The sequence below is a fragment of the Odontesthes bonariensis genome, chromosome 16 (genome assembly GCF_027942865.1).
Source record: "Odontesthes bonariensis isolate fOdoBon6 chromosome 16, fOdoBon6.hap1, whole genome shotgun sequence".
In the NCBI taxonomy this organism is placed as follows: Eukaryota; Metazoa; Chordata; class Actinopteri; order Atheriniformes; family Atherinopsidae; genus Odontesthes; species Odontesthes bonariensis.
In genome coordinates this window covers 21,906,341-21,923,976 of record NC_134521.1, presented here as the reverse complement: position 1 = coordinate 21,923,976, position 17,636 = coordinate 21,906,341, and the positions used below count along the sequence as shown (strand labels likewise).

Sequence of the window (17,636 nt, the reverse complement as noted above, 5' to 3'; positions counted from 1 at the left end):
CTGGCTCAGCTCCTTCTTCACCACGACGGGCCGGTGCAGAGCCCGCATCACTGCAGACGCCGCACCAATCCGTCTGTCAATCTCCTGCTCCATTCGTCCCTCACTCGTGAACAAACCCCCTCCACTTGGGGAAGGATCTCATTCCCGACCTGGAGAGAGCATTCCACCCTTTTCCGGCCGAAGACCATGGTCTCGGATTTGGAGGTGCTGATTCTCATCCCAGCCGCTTCACACTCGGCTGCGAACCGCTCCAGTGAGAGCTGAAGGTCACGGTCCGACGACGCCAACAGAACCACATTGTCCGCAAAAAGCAGAGACCCGATTCTGAGGTCGCCGAACCGGACCCCCTCAACGCCCTGGCTGCGCCTAGAAATTCTGTCCATAAAAATTATGAACAGAATCAGTGACAAAGGGCAGCCCTGACGGAGTCCAACCCTCACAGGAAACATGTCCGACTTACTGCCGGCAATGCGGACCAAACTCTGACACCGGTCATACAGAGACCGAACAGCCCATATCAAGGAGTCCGGCACTCCATACTCCCGGAGCACCCCCCACACAAGAGTCCCCGAGGGACACGGTCGAACGTCTTCTCCAAGTCCACAAAACACATGTAGACCGGTTGGGCGAACTCCTATGCTCCCTCCAGGATCCTGCGGAGGGTATAGAGCTGGTCCACTGTTCCACGGCCAGGACGAAAACCACACTGCACCTCCTGAATCCGAGATTCGACTATCCGGCGGATCCTCCTCTCCAGTACCCCCGAAAAGACCTTACCAGGGAGGCTGTGGAAGTGATCCCCCTATAGTTGGAACACACCCTCCGGTCCCCCTTTTTAAAGAGGGGGACCACCACCCCGATATGCCAGTCCAGGGGCACTGCCCCCGATGTCCACGCGATGCTGCAGAGGCGTGTCAACCAAGACAGCCCCACAACATCCAGAGCCTTGAGGAACTCAGGACGGACCTCATCCACCCCCGGGGCCTTGCCACCGAGGAGTTTTTTGACCACCTCGGCAACCTCAGCCCCAGAAATGGGAGGCCCCACGTCCGAGCTCCCCAACTCTGCTTCCTCATCGGAAGGCGTGTCGGTAGGATTGAGGAGGCCCTCGAAGTATTCCCCCCACCGACTCACGACGTCCCTAGTTGAAGTCAGCAGAGCCCCGCCCTCACCATACACGGTGTTGACGGTGCACCGCTTTCCCCCCCTGAGCCGCCGGATGGTGGACCAGAATCTCCTCGAGGCCATCTGGAAATCATTCTCCATGGCCTCCCCGAACTCCTCCCAAGCCCGAGTTTTTGCCTCAGCAACCGCCGAGGCTGCGTTCCGCTTGGCCTGTCGGTACCCATCAGCTGCTTCCAGAGTCCCACTGGCCAAAAAGGCCCGATAGGACTCTTTCTTCAGCTTGACGGCCTCCCTCACCACTGGGGTCCACCAGCGGGTTCGGGGATTGCCGCCACGACAGGCACCGACCACCTTTCGGCCACAGCGCCGGTCGGCCGCCTCAACAATGGAGGCACGGAACATGGCCTATTCGGGCTCAATGTCCCCCACCTTCCCCGGGACATGGTTGAAGCTCTGTTGGAAGTGGGAGTTGAAACTCCTCCTTACAGGGGATTCCGCCAGCCGTTCCCAACAGACCCTCACAATACGTTTGGGCCTGCCAGGTCTGACCGGCTTCCTCCCCCAACAGCGGAGCCAACTCACCACCAGGTGGTGATCAGTTGACAGCTCCGCCCCTCTCTTCACCCGAGTGTCCAGGACATACGGCCGCAAGTCCGACGATACAACCACAAAGTCGATCATCGAGCTGCGGCCTAGGGTGTCCTGGTGCCAAGTGCACATATGGACACCCTTATGCCTGAACATGGTGTTCGTTATGGACAGTCCGTGACGAGCACAGAAGTCCAACAACAAAACACCACTCTGATTCAGATCGGGGGGGGGCGTTCCTCCCAATCACACCCCTCCAGGTCTCACTGTCATTGCCCACGTGAGCATTGAAGTCCCCCAGCAGGACGAGGGAGTCTCCCGGAGGAGCACTCTCCAGTGCCTCCTCCAAGGACTCCAAAAAGGGTGGGTACTCTGAACTGCCGTTCGGTGCATAAGCACAAACAACAGTCAGGACCTATCCCCCCACCCTAAGGCGGAGGGAGGCTACCCTCTCGTCTACCGGGGTGAACCCCAATGTACAAGCGCACAGCCGGGGGGCAATAAGTATGCCCACACCTGCTCTACGCCTCTCACCGCGGGCAACTCCAGAGTGGAAGAGAGTCCACCCCCTCTCGAGGAGGCTGGTTCCGGAGCCCAAGCCATGCGTCGAGGTGAGTCCGACTATATCTAGCCGGAACCGCTCAGCCTCGCGCACCAGCTCAGGCTCCTTCCCCAGCAGAGAGGTGACGTTCCACGTCCCAAGAGACAGCTTCAGTAGCCGAGGATCAGACCGCCAAGGTCCCTGCCTTCGGCTGCTGTCCAGCTCACACTGCAACCGACCCCCATGGCCCCTCCCACGGGTGGTGAGCCTGTCGGAAGGGGGACCCGTGTCATTTCTTCGGGCTGTGCCCGACCGAGCCCCACGGGCACAGACCCGGCCACCAGGCGCTCGCCGGCGGGCCCCACCCCTGGGCCTGGCTCCAGGGGGAGGCCCCGGTGACCCGCGTCCGGGCGAAGGAACACGGTGTCCAATTTTCTTCATCATCACAGGGGTTTTTATGAGCTGTTCTTTGTCTGGTCCCTCATCTAGGATCTGTTTGCCATGGGTGACCCTACCAGGGGCTTAAAGCCCCAGACAACATAGCTCCCAGACTCATTGGGGCACGCAAACCCCCCCACCACGGTAAGGTGACAGCTCATGGGGAGGGAATCTTATTTTGCACAAGAGAATATGTGTTTCCTGTTTTCTGGATTTTTTATGCACCGCAGTGATATGAGATTTGTGATACATTATGATATATAAAAACTACATTGTACAGTAAAACATTAAGTATTAGATATGATGATGGTAAAAATAACAACTTAAAATAGCTTAAAAAGACGTTTTTAAAATTGAAGTTGATCAACTTATCAGGTGTCTTATCAGAAGTGAGATACCATTCTCCATTTCCATATTTCAAAACATCTCGCATCGAATTTCTTTTCACGATTTTACTTCTTTACACGTTTAATACTTTCCTCAAACTAAATGTTCTCAGTGGATTTGAGCCAGAGGCTTCATGTTTAAACATCAAAGAGGCTCACATATTAAACAGACGCAATCAGCAGTGGTGAAGTCGCGTTACACTTCCTGAGCATTTGGTTACATGGGTCCTCAAAATGCTAAAGCTAACGTACGAGCACCTGTGGCTCAAGAGTTACGGTGGCTGTTCACCAACTGGGAGGGGAGAGGATTCAATCCCCAGCATCCCATTTCCACATGAAAAACTGTTTTTGGCAAGATGCCGAACCCCACACAGCCTCAGAAGTGCTCATCAGCGCATGTAGAAATGTGTTCAGCAGGAAAGCACTGAATGATTCTGTGGCTTCATTGTATTGCTGTGTAAAACTAGAAAATAATACTGCCTCTACATCTTGGAGGTGTAATCCAGCACAGTGGTGGCGGCACAGGGCACAGGGCACAGGGCTCCAAAGTTAAGTCTGCAGGTCATATTGAGATTCATGATGACTCAGCAAATTGAAGGGTGCAGTGGTACAGATCTGTCAAATGGTAGCACGGAGATTACCTGTTGGTCGTCTCCATCTGACTGTAGGTTGTCCCGTACTATTGTGCACTTTTCTCTGTGCCCGACAGAACGGACGTCCGACTGGTGTGAGTCCTAACTGGGCTGGAAAGGGCAGAGGTTAATGGAGGAGTGTGCTGAGCTGCTGGTAGCACCTGGTTTGCACAGAGGAGATTATTACAGTGTGCGTCTGTCCGTGTGTGCGTGTGAGTGCGGGGTGAGTGATTGAGGCTGACAGCAGCCTCTGTATTGCTGGCTGCCCTGCAGATTTAGCCGACCTGTTTTAGACACTCTAATCTGGATTAACTGCAGCAGTGTGTCAGTGGGGACGAGGACTGGAGCCTTCCCCCACCCTCTGCCCCTTCACCCCCCCCCCCCCCCCCCCCCCCACCCCCACCCCCCCCCACCCACCCACCCACATTCCCCTCACTTCCCCTCGGCGTACCCGCCTCTTTCCTCTGTCCCATCCCTGTATCCTTCCATCCACCCGGATACCTGCTCTCCATCTGTACAGTCCGTCTTCCTGAGTTTCAGGCATCAGTCAGCCCACAGCATGTCGATCACAATCTGTGCTCGGTCTTAAAACAAAAATGCTTGCTTGCATCATTCTGAACGAGTTGTGAGTCCAGTTTTATGGGGGAAGGGCAGTCGAACAGGGATTAAATCCACTCCGTCCTCATGCCTATTTCCCTATTTGCTGTTGCAGCTATAAGATGAGCATTAGATTGCACTGCCATCATTAAGTGGGCAGTGTTTGTGCGACAGATGTAATATTTTTCGACAGAGAAAAATAAATACCAATAAAAAAATGCGCCATTTCAGCTTGGTCAGGGATTGTAGGTTCTTGCGTTCCTAACTGGACAATTAAGTGACCGAACGTTTGAGTCTGAGAGGTAAAAAGTCCAAATAATACTTTCTACAGTAAAAGCATCATAGTTTAAAACTTTTAACACAGAGTTAAGAGTCAGTTTGTTAAACATTTCAAAACTTGATATAAACCCATAAAGTGCAGAACAGTGCATGCACATGTGCAGACTTGGTCACATTCATACACACACCCACAGACGTATGTCAGACTCACATCTGGGCAAATATTCTCACACTTGGCGACACCCTGGTCCACAGAAACAAATTGGGATGGCAGAAATGCTCTCCATCCTCATGTGTCCAGTCCCCCATCAGGTGCAGCAGCTGTCTCTCGACTTTGACTCTTTTGCCCATGTTGCTCTCAACTTTTCTCATCTTCTACCATTTTCTTGTCTTTTCTGTCTGCTCGGCCTTCTCACTGACAGGTCCATATCCCCAACTTTGGTGTGGCTGCTGCAGTCCCTCCAGCCTCTTTCCAGCTCCACCACTGAACGGATTGCTCTGTCTTTCCTCTCTTTATCTGGAGATAAGATACTTACTTTTCAGATAAAGCATATTATGATAAATCAAATGAGCTTTGTCGCTTTCATGCATCTGGGTGATTTTAGTAAATGTGCAAGCAGCTACTTTGGAGATGAATATAATCTGTGAGTTATGTGTGAAGGTGCATGTGATGGGCAGCCGGCTAATTGATCAGGAATGTGCAGGAGGAGAGCATTTTGAGGAATGTAAAAGTGGGCACTGATGGGAAAAAAAAAACATTTATAAACATTATTCATCATGAATAGCTATTTACTTTTGTTTGGAGGGTATATTTATTCAACTGAACATTTTTACCATGTATTTTTTTTTACATGTATTTGAATTTTTATTCATGTGTTTGGCATACCAGTGAGAAAGGAGTCTTCATATCAGAGGAGAAACTCAAAGACTTCACTGCTATGACAATAAGAAACTGTGTAGACCTGAGCACGGCTCGGCGAATTATTCAGCCTGTTGCTGTGGTTTTCCTCTTGCGCCCGTTGTGCGCGTGTGTGTGGTGTGAGTGTGGGAGGGGTTTGCAGACTCACTGGCCGCCTCTAATTAGCAGCGCGTGCCAGTAAAGAAACTCAGTGGAGCGACTTTACCAGGTCGCACAGGAATTCGGGGGCCACTCTACCTGTGTGTGATGACTCTGACCGCCTGAGATCTGAGTCGTAGAAGCGGTCCGGATGCTCAGCGCGCCGCTCTCTGCTCTGCTGCTAAGCTGACAGTGAGTTTAAGCCGAAAGTGCAGTTTCGAAAAGAACACTCTTTGGCGTTTCAGCTGCGAACTCCGGCGCGTCAAGCCTCTCTGCGCAGCAGGTTGGATCGGACTCATCGACTTGTTGCCGCCGCTGAGCTCTGAGGGCCCCGCGGTTGTTGCGTTGCGTTGCGTTGCCCGTCCCACAAGTCAGCAACAGGAATTAAAAGCCTGCTGCAAGGATGATGTCCTACATAAAGCAACCCCATTACACAATGAACGGGTTAAATTTGCCTGGTCCCGGGATGGATGTCCTTCACACAACCGTCGCGTATCCACGTAAGTACTATCTGACATATACTTTTTTTTCTGAGTATATTTTAATTATTTGTACGTTTATTGCGCATTTGTTTCCTTTTTAACCTCGTAAGTGATCGTTTCAAGTGTGACCCAAATGATGCGTAAAAACGCACAGGCTGGTGCGTAATGCTGCAGCCAAACGAAAAAAATCTAATGAAGTAAACGGTAATAAATGATTTGTTCTGTCAGAGACAGAATGTTGACAAAAAGTCTGGATGATTATGGGGGCATAGTGAATATACGTGACTGTCATGTTGGTTTAAGAGGGTAAAATAACCCATGGGACAAACCTTTGTGTTTTTCTTAATGATTCGATTTAAAGTTCACCTTATAATTTCAACACTGTACTGTCGTGAATACGACGTGTTTGTTCATAAGGATTGGCTGTATACATTATTCAACCTTTTTAACCCCCCCAATTTTTATATTTCGCACTTTTTCCTTCAAATGTTATCACATTAACAAAGAAAAAATGTCGACGAGACACTCATTTTGTAAAATCCCAAATTCCCGTGAATACTTCAAACAGTTGTTCTTGTGGGTGTTCTACTTGTTCTGATACAGATACATCCATTCGTTTGAGGGCATTAGGAGGGCAGACAGAAAACCCCTTTAACTGGACTCAAAGTATGGCAAATGAATGTAAATTAAGCTTCATATATTGATCAATATCCTTTGTCTCCACACTGTTAATTAATATTTGTATCTGTTGTCTTTCTTTATCTGGAAAACAAGACTAATTTCAATATATGTAGTGTTTCTTCTAGAAAGAAAAGCTTCCCTAACGTCCTAGTCTGAGTTGAGCTTATAATTCATGTCACCTTTCTGTTGCTGCCGTCCTGATAATGTCTATCTGTGTCCCCTGGGTTGGCAGCCACTCCCCGGAAGCAGCGCAGGGAGCGCACCACCTTCACTCGGACACAGCTGGACATCCTGGAGGCGCTGTTCTCCAAGACCCGCTACCCAGACATCTTCATGCGGGAAGAGGTGGCCCTCAAGATCAACCTGCCTGAGTCCCGTGTGCAGGTACTGCAGACCAGGCCACAGCCAAGATGGAGGACAGTCTGTTTAGTGTTTGTGGGTTAGTCATAGTGAGACAAGATACGTGAAGAAGCTGATGGAAAAACAACAGTGTCCTTCAGGTTATCTCCTGCATGTATTCAACTTCATCTAAGAGACAGTCGTCCTCCCTAACCCACATAAGTTCAACTCCCAGGTTCTGTCCATGAATTTTGTTTTGTAACGTGCCTTTTTCTTTGTATCTATCAGGTGTGGTTTAAAAACCGCCGTGCCAAATGCCGCCAGCAGCAACAGCAGAGCAGCGGTCAGTCCAAGCCCCGCCCCCCCAAGAAGAAGGCCTCCCCGGTTCAGGAACCCAGCGCCCCTGATCCCGTTCCTAACCCCTCTGGCTCTTACAGCCCGTCCTCAGCCCAGTCGGGCCCCAGCCTGGCCCCGAGCTCCAGCACTGGAAACACCGCTGTGTCCATCTGGAGCCCGGCCATCTCCCCCCTGCCCGACCCCCTGGCCTCCTCCTCAGCGCCCTGCATGCAGCGGCCCTCACCTTACCCCATGAGCTATGGCCAGCCATCAGCCTACAGCCAGGGCTACGCCAGCACCACCTCCTTCTTCACCGGCCTGGACTGCAGCGCCTACCTGTCCCCCATGCACTCGCAGCTGTCAGGCACCGGTGGTGCTCTCAGCCCCATCACTGTGCCCTCCATGGGGGGCTCTCTGAGCCAGTCCCCAGCATCACTGTCTTCGCAGGGCTACAGCACTGCCTCCTCCCTGGGCTTCACCTCCGTTGACTGCCTGGACTACAAGGACCAGCAGGCCTGGAAACTGGGCTTCACTACAATGGATTGCCTTGACCACAAGGACCAAAACTCCTGGAAATTCCAGGTCCTCTAGGGGGTGATTAAAAATGTTGATGTGTGTGTCGACATGTCACGCATGTCAGACAGCTCAACATGAGATAGTGTGAAGCAGTTCTCCCCCAGGACTTGTTATCACTGATTCTCAGTTTCATGGTTGTAAGATTATGTTTGTTTTTTTCTTTCTGAGAGCGACCTCTGTAGAAATGCGATTACTTGGAATGATTTTTGAGATTTAAGGACCAGTGACTGTCATCGATGCTGCCTGACTCCAAATCACGTCTGTTGTCTTCATGCTATGTGAAGTGAGAAAACTAACGCCTTTGAAAAGTCTGTAGGTAAAAACTGGTATGGAAGATTACTGAGCCCGTCACACACACTCACAGATTGTACATTTCTTCATTTTCTTTTAAAACTTGCATTGTGATAGAATGGAGGGAGTGCTGTTCTAAAATGAAGGAGCGATAGGTGTTAATCTCCTTCAGGGTTACATTACTCTAAACTATTTATTATTATTATTTTAGGTCAGTCAATTGGTTTTGTTTAGATTTTTTTGAAAGATTTGTGTTATGTATAACAGTGTTAGCCTTTAGTGTTCCTGATCTGATTGATGGATAAAAAAAGATTTTCTGTTTTAGCTGTTTGACATATTAAAGAAATCTATTATTTACCCGTTTGTGCGCTGATGGTCATTAACACGAGTAGTAGTTCGGAAGTTTATTGCTTGTTAGGGATTTGTCTCATCCACAGTCAGGGGTCAGTGTCCAGCTGGAATACAGATGTAAAGTTGTTCTGTTGGGAGTCCAGTGTGGACCTGTCATGTTTGTCATATGGCCTGCATGGCTCTCACTGGTCCATCTTGGTTATTTTAGCTCATCTGATTCTGGGAGTGTCCCAATCCTCTTAGCCTCCCTTCAGCAATGCCCTAAGTGAATTAGTTAGGATTATTGCCCTATCCCCCTCTGTCTCTCACCCACCTCCACCTCTTCCACTCTTCCATTCCTGGCTCTCTTCTTGTTTTCTCTCCATCTTGTCTATCTTTGTCCCTTTCCTTGTTTTGCCTCTTCAGCTCTGCAATATTACTATTTTCTCTCCTCTGCTCGTCCGCCTTTTTGACACAACCGCGGTCCATCCCCCCTGTCCTGTGCACAAACTAAACAAAACACCTGAATGACTGACAACAATGCAGTTGAATAAAGACTTTTTGTTACTCTTGTCTTCATAAATGGTTCCAGATTTCAGATCTCTATCTGCCCAGTGGTTCCCCTACCCCCTCTTCCTTTCGCCACAGCTCCTCTGACCACTTGGTAATCCCCACATGACCTGATTACTGTACTACGTAAACTTAGCCATGACATCAAATGCGCAGAAAGATTTTTACACAAGTGTGTGAAGTGCGTGTGGCAGTTGTTGTTGAGATGAGAGGGACGGTCAGCGGAGTCATTCTAGCTTTAAAAAAAAAATTTATTTCCATTTCAGGCTCTGTCGTATCTTTAAAGTTAAATGAAAACGTTGTAGCTGAGCAATGATTTAAAAATTTTTAAAAAAAAGATCAGTAAACGTGATGTAAGATCTTGACATGCGACTGTTTACGATGGAGCTAAATTAACAGCAGTGAAATAAAAACTAATTCAGGTTCTTGGTGTTTTTTTTTTTTTTTACTCACATCTGATCACTTTCCTAAACCATTGAAACTCTACCGCACTGGGAGAAGTAAATATTTAGCAACAGACATTTCAAAGCACTTTTCTGAACTCATCACTGACCTAATCCCGCTCTGTGCCATGTTTAATCCTGCTGCCCTCCCTCTCTGTGGAGAGATTGGTTAATCCCTGTGTCTGTGAGTCCTGATTGGTTAACCCCCTCTCGGCGGGTGCAGTGCACTTGTAATCTCCCCCCTCAGCTCTATGTTTCAGACAAACATTTGCACTGTAATCCCAGGGAGGAGCAGATGTGATGGGGGATGGAGAGCACCGAGCAGACCTTGAGGAAGGTGAACACAGGGAAAAAAATAAATAAAAATACAGCATACGGGGCGAGAAGGAAAGGTTCGGCCTAGAACATGAAGAAAGACACGTTTTCAGGAAGCTCAAACGTATCTCTCAGAGATAAAGTACCAAAAACACACGACAACTTGTTTTTGTTTGTCTTTTTAAAAGGGCAAGAAAGTTCAAAATCCAGCTAACTAAACTAATAATCCCAATCCTTCGGGGTAGCTTCTTATCCACCGATATTCAAAGACACTGAAAAAAAAACCTAGCCTGGAATATTTGCATTGTGACGAGCTCGAAACAGACGGCAAAGACCATAAAGGGAAAAGGTTGAATTGTTGTGACCATTACTTCTTGGAAAAAAGGATTATTTGCAAATTTTAGCCTCCAAGTATATTACTCAAAGTGATAGTTTACATGGTTAACTCTGGATAAAACGGAAAGTTAAAGAAAAAAAAAGCTTTCCAAAGCAGCTTATTGCTTTAGAAGTATATGTTTTTGTAATGGTCCATGTTAGTTTAATGTAATTAATAGTCTGTTAAAAATACTAACAATTTTAGAAGGTTAACCCAACTTGTAGGTGATAGCTCAAAGTAAATCAAATCAAACCAAATTTATTTATATGGCACATTTCATGCACAAACAATTCAAAGTGCTTTACATAAAATAAAAGCATTGCAGCAGGGAATGAAAGAAGCATTAAAATACAAAAAAGAATATAAAGAGAAACAAATAAAATCATTTAAATTAATTTAAAAACAAGCAACAGTCAAGATAAGTTAAAAGATACTGTGCAGATTTCATGCATAGACACATGAGACACATTGTTGCTAAAGGTGGTTCAACATGCCGTCAAATGATGGGGGTGTACTTAGTTTTTCACACACTGCTTCTCCGCTTTAGCTTAGTTTTTGCTCGATAAATGATGAGAGAATGTCAGAAAAAGTGGTGCACTTTCTTCTTCCATGACCATAGATATCAGATTATTTCTGACAGAATGGCCTGGATGCTTTAAATGGTTTTGTAAAAGCATAAATAACTACATGTACATGTAGATCTAATCACTGCTGTTGTTTCAACTTGCCAGTCGGTTCTCCAGGGAAACTGAACCTTCTACAGGAAACCTTACGTCAAGTTACTGCTGCTAAAGGTGGGCCTACGAGCTGTTAAATCATGGGATGTATTTAGAATTCTAACATATTCTCTGTAATCTGAGGTTGTATTTACCTAATTGTAAAACCAGGTTGAGGACCAGATGATTTTGTTATGCTGCATAAAACCTAAGAATTGACAGAGGGTGTACTTTCTTTTCCAGACAACTGTACAGTGGGACATGACCACAAGTGGTTACTGATGATGTGTAAGAAGCAGCTGGATGAAGAAGACTGAGGTGTACAGAAATATGCAATCTGCTAATTTGATTGAAGGAACTTTATAGTATAAATGGACAATCACAAAACATCCTAAAAATCAGTTTAGGAACACCTGTGAGCAACAAAACAGGAGGAGGCTGAAGTTAAGGCCTGGCAGAGCACTCAGTCTGCGGTGAGGCCTTTTGTTCCATTTAAGCCTATGAGAAAGAGGCTTCTCTTCTATATTTCTGAGCTATAACTCCTAAACGTTTCCCAAAACTTGATTAATAAGTTGCGTTTTCAGCCAATATTCACTTAAATTAGTTCACATATAGATCAAATAACACAGTTGTGATTGGCTCAGTCTACCGATGTCCTCACCTGAATCGCTAAAATCCCCATTATTACTGAAATAGAAAATGGAAGAGATGACATTTGGCGACACTGGCTCACCTCAACGAAATATTACATTTATCTTAATTGAAGCGCTGACCTTATCTTTTTTATAGGGTTCACAGTTCCAGCTCCTTCAGACCTGACAAATGATTTCCAACTGTAAAACAATTTGTCTGGTTTCTGTTTTTAGATTCCATGTCCAAACTGTTGTTGAAATCCCCGAAAAATGGCACAGATACAGTATAAATTCCACTTTTTGAATGCATGTGGTCTCTGTGGTTTGAAGTCTAGCTAAAGGTCTCCCCCATGTGGCTAAAGGTTTCCACTACACCGCTGCTGACGTCCAGCCTTCCTCTGGGCAGGAACAAAGGACACAAAAACCAGCTGCACAGTGTTTTAACAACTATTTATTACCACCATAATATGAGAAATTTGGAAAATACAAAGATCAGCTTATTTATACGTCTGAAAATCTCAAGGAATAAGAAAAATATAAAAGAAAACAAATATGAGGTTATATTCTGTATCACAAATTTTTGAGAAAGGGACAGTTTTGTATGCTAAGACACGCAGAGCCTCAACATGCAGAGTGTTACTTTCACTGTGTCAATTTAAGCTGTGTGACGACTTTAATGCCTATCTGTGGTGAAAGGGAGCAGCTTAAACAGGACGTGTGATTACTGGTCGACAGTGAAAAGCTGAACAGGGCAGGAAACGATCAACTAGCGCCCCCGTGTGGCTGCCATTACACAAGAAGTTTCCTTGTAGAAAACACAGGAGCCCTTCTGGAGTTTCTACTGCAAATCAGATCGCTGTGAAAGAAAACACCTGACAATCGTGCTCATAAAAATCAACAATTTTTCCTATTTTGATCATTTAGAAAGTGGTAAAGAAGAAAATGCTCCTCCATTAATTATATGTGTAAAAAAAATAGACACCGTATCCACAACACTGATCAATTTTAAGCAAGTTTGGAAGATCAGGGCTCACGTGTCCACACAACCAGAGCAGTGGTCCACCCCCTCCCTGAGCAGATGACAGGTGAAGGGGCTGGGGTGCAGGGGACACACCGAGTGGGAGGGGGGGAGGGTGCTGAGAGGGGCCACAGGCTTTGGGACTAGTTTTAATAGCACCCTGCTGTGGAAGTTGCAGCTCCCCTTAAGCAGACTAGCCCCTAGGCCGTGTCCCTCTGCTTCAGCTCTGTTTGCCAACAAACTGCGTCTGCTGACACTGGCAGCAGAGCTCATTGGTGGGCTTCATGATATGAAGCACCACTCAAACCCACAGATTGCACGTTTGATTATGTGAAAACCTGCGCCTCCGATCTGCAAAACCCTTTACATGCACAGAAAAAGGTACCCTAAAAACATCCGATGCAAACAAAAAGAATCTATGAGAGACCAGACTTAAACGTATTTCTATTGGTTCATAATCAGGATTACCCTAATGTCTACTGAGAGGCTGGGGAAGGAGGTGGGTGAGAGGGAGTGAATACAGGGACGGGCAAAGAAAAACAGGACTAAAGTCAAACACCAGGACGCATTTAAGCACGCTCCCCACGGATGCGGCGTGCCAGCTGGATGTCTTTGGGCATGATGGTGACACGCTTGGCATGGATGGCACACAGGTTGGTGTCCTCGAACAGACCCACCAGATACGCCTCGCTGGCCTCCTGCATGAACAAAGAGGAACCAGCGCAGGTCAGGAAAATGGTTCTGGTAACACTTGTGCAGCTTCATGGATATGTTTTGTCCACACACCTGCAGAGCTCCGATGGCAGCGCTCTGGAAACGCAGGTCGGTCTTAAAGTCCTGAGCGATCTCCCTCACCAGACGCTGGAAGGGCAGCTTACGAATCAGCAGCTCGGTGGACTTCTGATACCGACGGATCTCTCTCAGAGCCACCGTACCGGGCCTGAAACATACAACCAAGATAAAGATTAAACAGAGAAAATAACTGAGGATTCAGCTTGTAATTTGCATTTCTGAAGAAAATACCTAAGTCTAAACATGCAAATGAGTCTGCAGTTAAAAGAAGTGTTTGTTGAGCTTAACTAACTGTTACAGGAAACATGGCTCCAGCAAGAGAGCTGTCTTTTAAATAGGGGATTGGACTATAAAACTACTTCCAGATGGTAATCCTGCACAGAGCAGTTCCCAGTAAGCTGCACAAAAGATGTGGAGCAAGTACAAACAAAATGTGAAGGTTGTCAAAGGGACGCATCACGCAGGTCGACCGAGAAAGACGTCAGGACAGAGAACTCAAATCAACATGTCTAAAAACAAGAAACAGGAGTCGATGTTTGTGGTCCAATGAAACATAGAAAGATGACTTCCTGAGGAAAACAAGCACATTTCCACATTTATTGATGATATGTAAATGTACAGGTTTGTACACTTTTCTTATTCCATCAGTCTAAAGGAGGTTTGTTGATGCTGAGCTCGTTTTTCAGGAGGATAATTCATCTCGTCACAGAATAAAGAGTTCTCAAACTCTTCTTCAGGAGAGACAAATCAACTCAATGACGTGACCAGCAAACAGTCCTGATGTCGATCTGAACTCAAATTGATGGTAAAAACTGAACATATGGTCCACGACTGTCTGATTTAGCATCTGCTAAATCCGACAGTTTGAACCTGATGTTTCCTCTCCTTAATCTAAAAAGAAAAGGCTGTATGAAAAGAATGGTGATCACAGATTGTTTTGCCAGGCGTTTTTATTCGTGGGTAATTATAGACACACACACACACACACACACACACACACACACACGTCAACATTGACTCCATGACCATTCCATCCATTATGGAGACTTTGTTGAACACGTCAAATATCACAGACTCACAGCGACAAGACCTTTACCTGACCCCAGGTAAGTGTTACCTGTAACGATGAGGCTTCTTGACGCCACCGGTAGAGGGGGCGCTCTTGCGGGCAGCCTTGGTGGCCAGCTGCTTACGAGGAGCTTTTCCTCCAGTGGACTTACGAGCTGTCTGCTTGGTACGAGCCATCACGACAAAGTATCACCTGAAGGGAACATTTAATAAAGTCACTGGTCAGAAAACAGGAAATCAAGAAGATATGAGACAGAATTTTAAACAGTTTCTTTTCTAAGCCGTTATGTGTAGACACAAAGGTCAAGTGTTAGGAGGCTTAACAAACAAAAAAGGAAACATTCCTCTGAAAATGGAACTGGAAATGAGTAAAAAAAAAAAAAAAAGCACCTAATGTCCAATCCAAAGAAAGACTTTCAGAAAGCCATAACTTTTTCTAAAGAACAATTTAAAGATTAGTGAAGCGTCATTATATTCTGAAGTTTTTTCAAATATTCAGGATGTTTCGTGTTTTGTTTTATTTTTCCCTCCATCTGGCTCAATAGTCTCCTGTGGAAACTTTCCCTCCTGGTTAGGAGGCTGCACAAACCCGCTGTATCGAGCCAATTGAGACACTGCTGGCTGCTAATCAAACCAATCACAATGCTGAACAGGCAGAATTATAAAATGAACCAATCAGCAGCGTCTCTCCTGTATTTCCCGACCAATAACGTTTTAGACCAGATAGTTTTAAGGCGGGGCCAACAGCCCTAATCCCGCCTCATACCGCAGGATTATGGCCGCAGACTGAAATGAACCTACCTACCTACCAATGTAGAGCAAACGGGCAGGACGTAAACTTTGACATTTTGCTTTAAAAACACAAAACGCCTACATATCAGATTATCAACACACCATAGAAGACAAATACAGCTATCAAAAGAGCGATACAGGTGGGCGAGGCGAAGCCGTTTCAAAACAGAAAAGCGGGGTAGAAACCGCCGCTGAAAGTGGGGCAGATATATCGACAGGGGAAGTACTGAGCCGTTATTCTCCCTGCTTGGGCATCGAGACAGCTGCTTTTTCTTCTCACCAAAGCGTCGAATTCACACGCTATCCGAGCTCAAAAATAACTTCACCTGTCAAAATTTCACCTCTAAACGGTTAATTATAACCTTAGGTTTAAAAAGTATGTCAAATTTTTTACTCACCAAGGGTGTATTTAACGCTTTTACTTCGCAGCGATTCAAGTGTGTTGTTGGTTGTCTGGCAGAGTCAGATATTTACTATCTTCACACAATGGAAGCGGAGCAGCGGCAAAATGGCGCCGGTGTCAATCATCTGTCTCCCACAATGCAATGCCAACATTTGTAAACATCCAAACTTATTTAGTCTCCTCAACTTTTTCTCAAACATTAAGTCGTAGCACAAGAGAAACGTGATTAACTTGCGCTATTAACGTTATAATTATAACGTTATAAGTTATCATTTAAAGAAAAAAAATCTCCCCAAAACAAAAGCGTAAAAATATAGAAAACAATTCACTAAAAACAAAGGATAATAAACAGGAAAAAGAGAAGATAGTGGTAACAAATAATGGATAATGATCGGCTAATAATGTGCGCGTGGCTCATGAGAAAATAAAAATAAGATGTGATGTGAATTATTTTCAGAAAAACTAAATGTTGGGAACATTTTCAAAAGTAAAAATAACATTTAATTTTCTATCCGTGAGGAACAGAAAATGCATTCAACCTGCATTTTAATTTGAAAAATGTAACGTAGGCTATGGTCTTTTATTTATCTTATTTATGGTGTTTTTTTCTTTCCTTCTTTAAAATCCTGAAAAATGTCTGTGGAAAGGAAATTTCTCTGACTTAACATCTTTCATTTTGATCAGGCACATTTTTTTTGGGTTCAGAACTGTTCAGTTTGAATTCTTTTTAACTTCTATAAAAAAATTTCTCTTGCATACTGTAATTTTCTTTTTAATTTGAAACCGCGGCCAGTGGTTTGGTTCTGATTTTAATCTTTTTGTATTTATGTGTGAACATATGATTGTGGTATGTATGAGTTCATTTTCATTCTTTGATGACAATCCACTGTGTGAGGCGTCTGTAGTTAAAGGGCTAAATTAATGACGCCTTTGAGTAAGTTCAAAATAGAATATGTTTTCCCTCACCACTGCCCTCATTCTCTGGTATTTGGGCTTTTCCAACGCTCTCAAACTCACCTTATAAATTTATTCTATAATCACAACTCTGGTGTAATGTTCTTCTTGCCGGCTCCTTTTTGAGTCAGGGGTCCTCCTAGCCTATCCCCTTTCATTTAACCCCCTACACAGAGATGACGCATCAGATTCTAATCACTAAATATAGTTCCAAATTTGACTCTTTCACGTCAGTAAATCCCGTTATATCTTTTCATTTGACCTCTCCTTATGCCAATAAAATTGAAGTTTTGTAGCAGCGGGTCACAGTTTAGGTGAGAATTCAGAATTCTGTATTCTTACGAGCATTTGGTGCAGGCTGAAGGCAGTTCAAGCTTAAGTAGATAATTGTACTCTGTGATGTTTGGAGGTCACTTATTAATCCATTCAGATCTGACATAGCATACAGGTATACGATTTTCCTCAGGTTTCCATGGTTTAAAGTCATTGTAGTTAACACACGGAGGACTTAGTTATAGTTTGGAAAATTGACTGGGTAGACGGCCTTTAAAGGGGGCTGTGGTTGAGCCAGTGGCTTCTGACCTTTAGTTGTGGTGCCACAGACGACAGAACGGGTCTTTAAAAGGTCAATATTGGTACAGCAATCATCTGGGAATAATCTAATGGTGGAGGTGGGGTAGAATTCATCATATTGCTTTTGTATGAGTCAAAGTTTAAGCGCTTTATTTCCTAAAAGCAACTGTTTAGGGCCAAATCACAGTGATATCAGTCACGGCTGAAGATAAACTTAGATCTATGATTAAAAGCCCCTTCTTAGAGCCACTCAGTAGGAAACCCATTGAAACCCATTTACCTTTGACTTGTTCCTCTTCACTGAAT

The 17,636-nt window shown here is 45.4% G+C and overlaps 2 protein-coding genes across 2 annotated transcripts; one reads left to right on the top strand and one right to left on the bottom strand.

Annotated features, from left to right (window-relative positions):
* The first annotated feature begins 6,043 nt into the window (after positions 1–6,043).
* LOC142401787 (homeobox protein otx5-like) lies at positions 6,044–8,072 on the top strand. Its single transcript, XM_075487252.1, has 3 exons — positions 6,044–6,143; positions 7,039–7,190; positions 7,434–8,072. Exons 1-3 carry the CDS (start codon positions 6,047–6,049, stop codon positions 8,070–8,072), a joined length of 888 nt encoding a protein of 295 aa, XP_075343367.1. The 5' UTR covers positions 6,044–6,046.
* A 4,091-nt stretch (positions 8,073–12,163) lies between these two features.
* On the bottom strand, positions 12,164–15,921 carry h3f3c (H3 histone, family 3C). The gene is made up of 4 exons (XM_075486593.1): positions 15,799–15,921; positions 14,658–14,801; positions 13,535–13,688; positions 12,164–13,446 (listed from the first exon to the last, which is right to left on the bottom strand). The coding sequence occupies exons 2-4, from the start codon at positions 14,783–14,785 to the stop codon at positions 13,318–13,320; spliced, it is 411 nt and encodes a 136-aa protein (XP_075342708.1). The 5' UTR covers positions 14,786–14,801; positions 15,799–15,921; the 3' UTR covers positions 12,164–13,317.
* Between the last annotated feature and the right edge of the window lie 1,715 nt (positions 15,922–17,636).

Coding starts and splice junctions, on each gene's coding strand:
- h3f3c (XM_075486593.1), bottom strand. CDS start 14,785: ATGGCTCGTACCAAGCAGACAGCTCGTAAGTCCACTGGAGGAAAAGCT. Junction 13,689..14,657: donor AAGAAGCCTCATCGTTACAG/GTAACACTTACC, acceptor TGTATGTTTCAG/GCCCGGTACGGTGGCTCTGA. Junction 13,447..13,534: donor CTGCCATCGGAGCTCTGCAG/GTGTGTGGACAA, acceptor TTGTTCATGCAG/GAGGCCAGCGAGGCGTATCT.
- LOC142401787 (XM_075487252.1), top strand. CDS start 6,047: ATGATGTCCTACATAAAGCAACCCCATTACACAATGAACGGGTTAAAT. Junction 6,144..7,038: donor CACAACCGTCGCGTATCCAC/GTAAGTACTATC, acceptor CTGGGTTGGCAG/CCACTCCCCGGAAGCAGCGC. Junction 7,191..7,433: donor TGCCTGAGTCCCGTGTGCAG/GTACTGCAGACC, acceptor TGTATCTATCAG/GTGTGGTTTAAAAACCGCCG.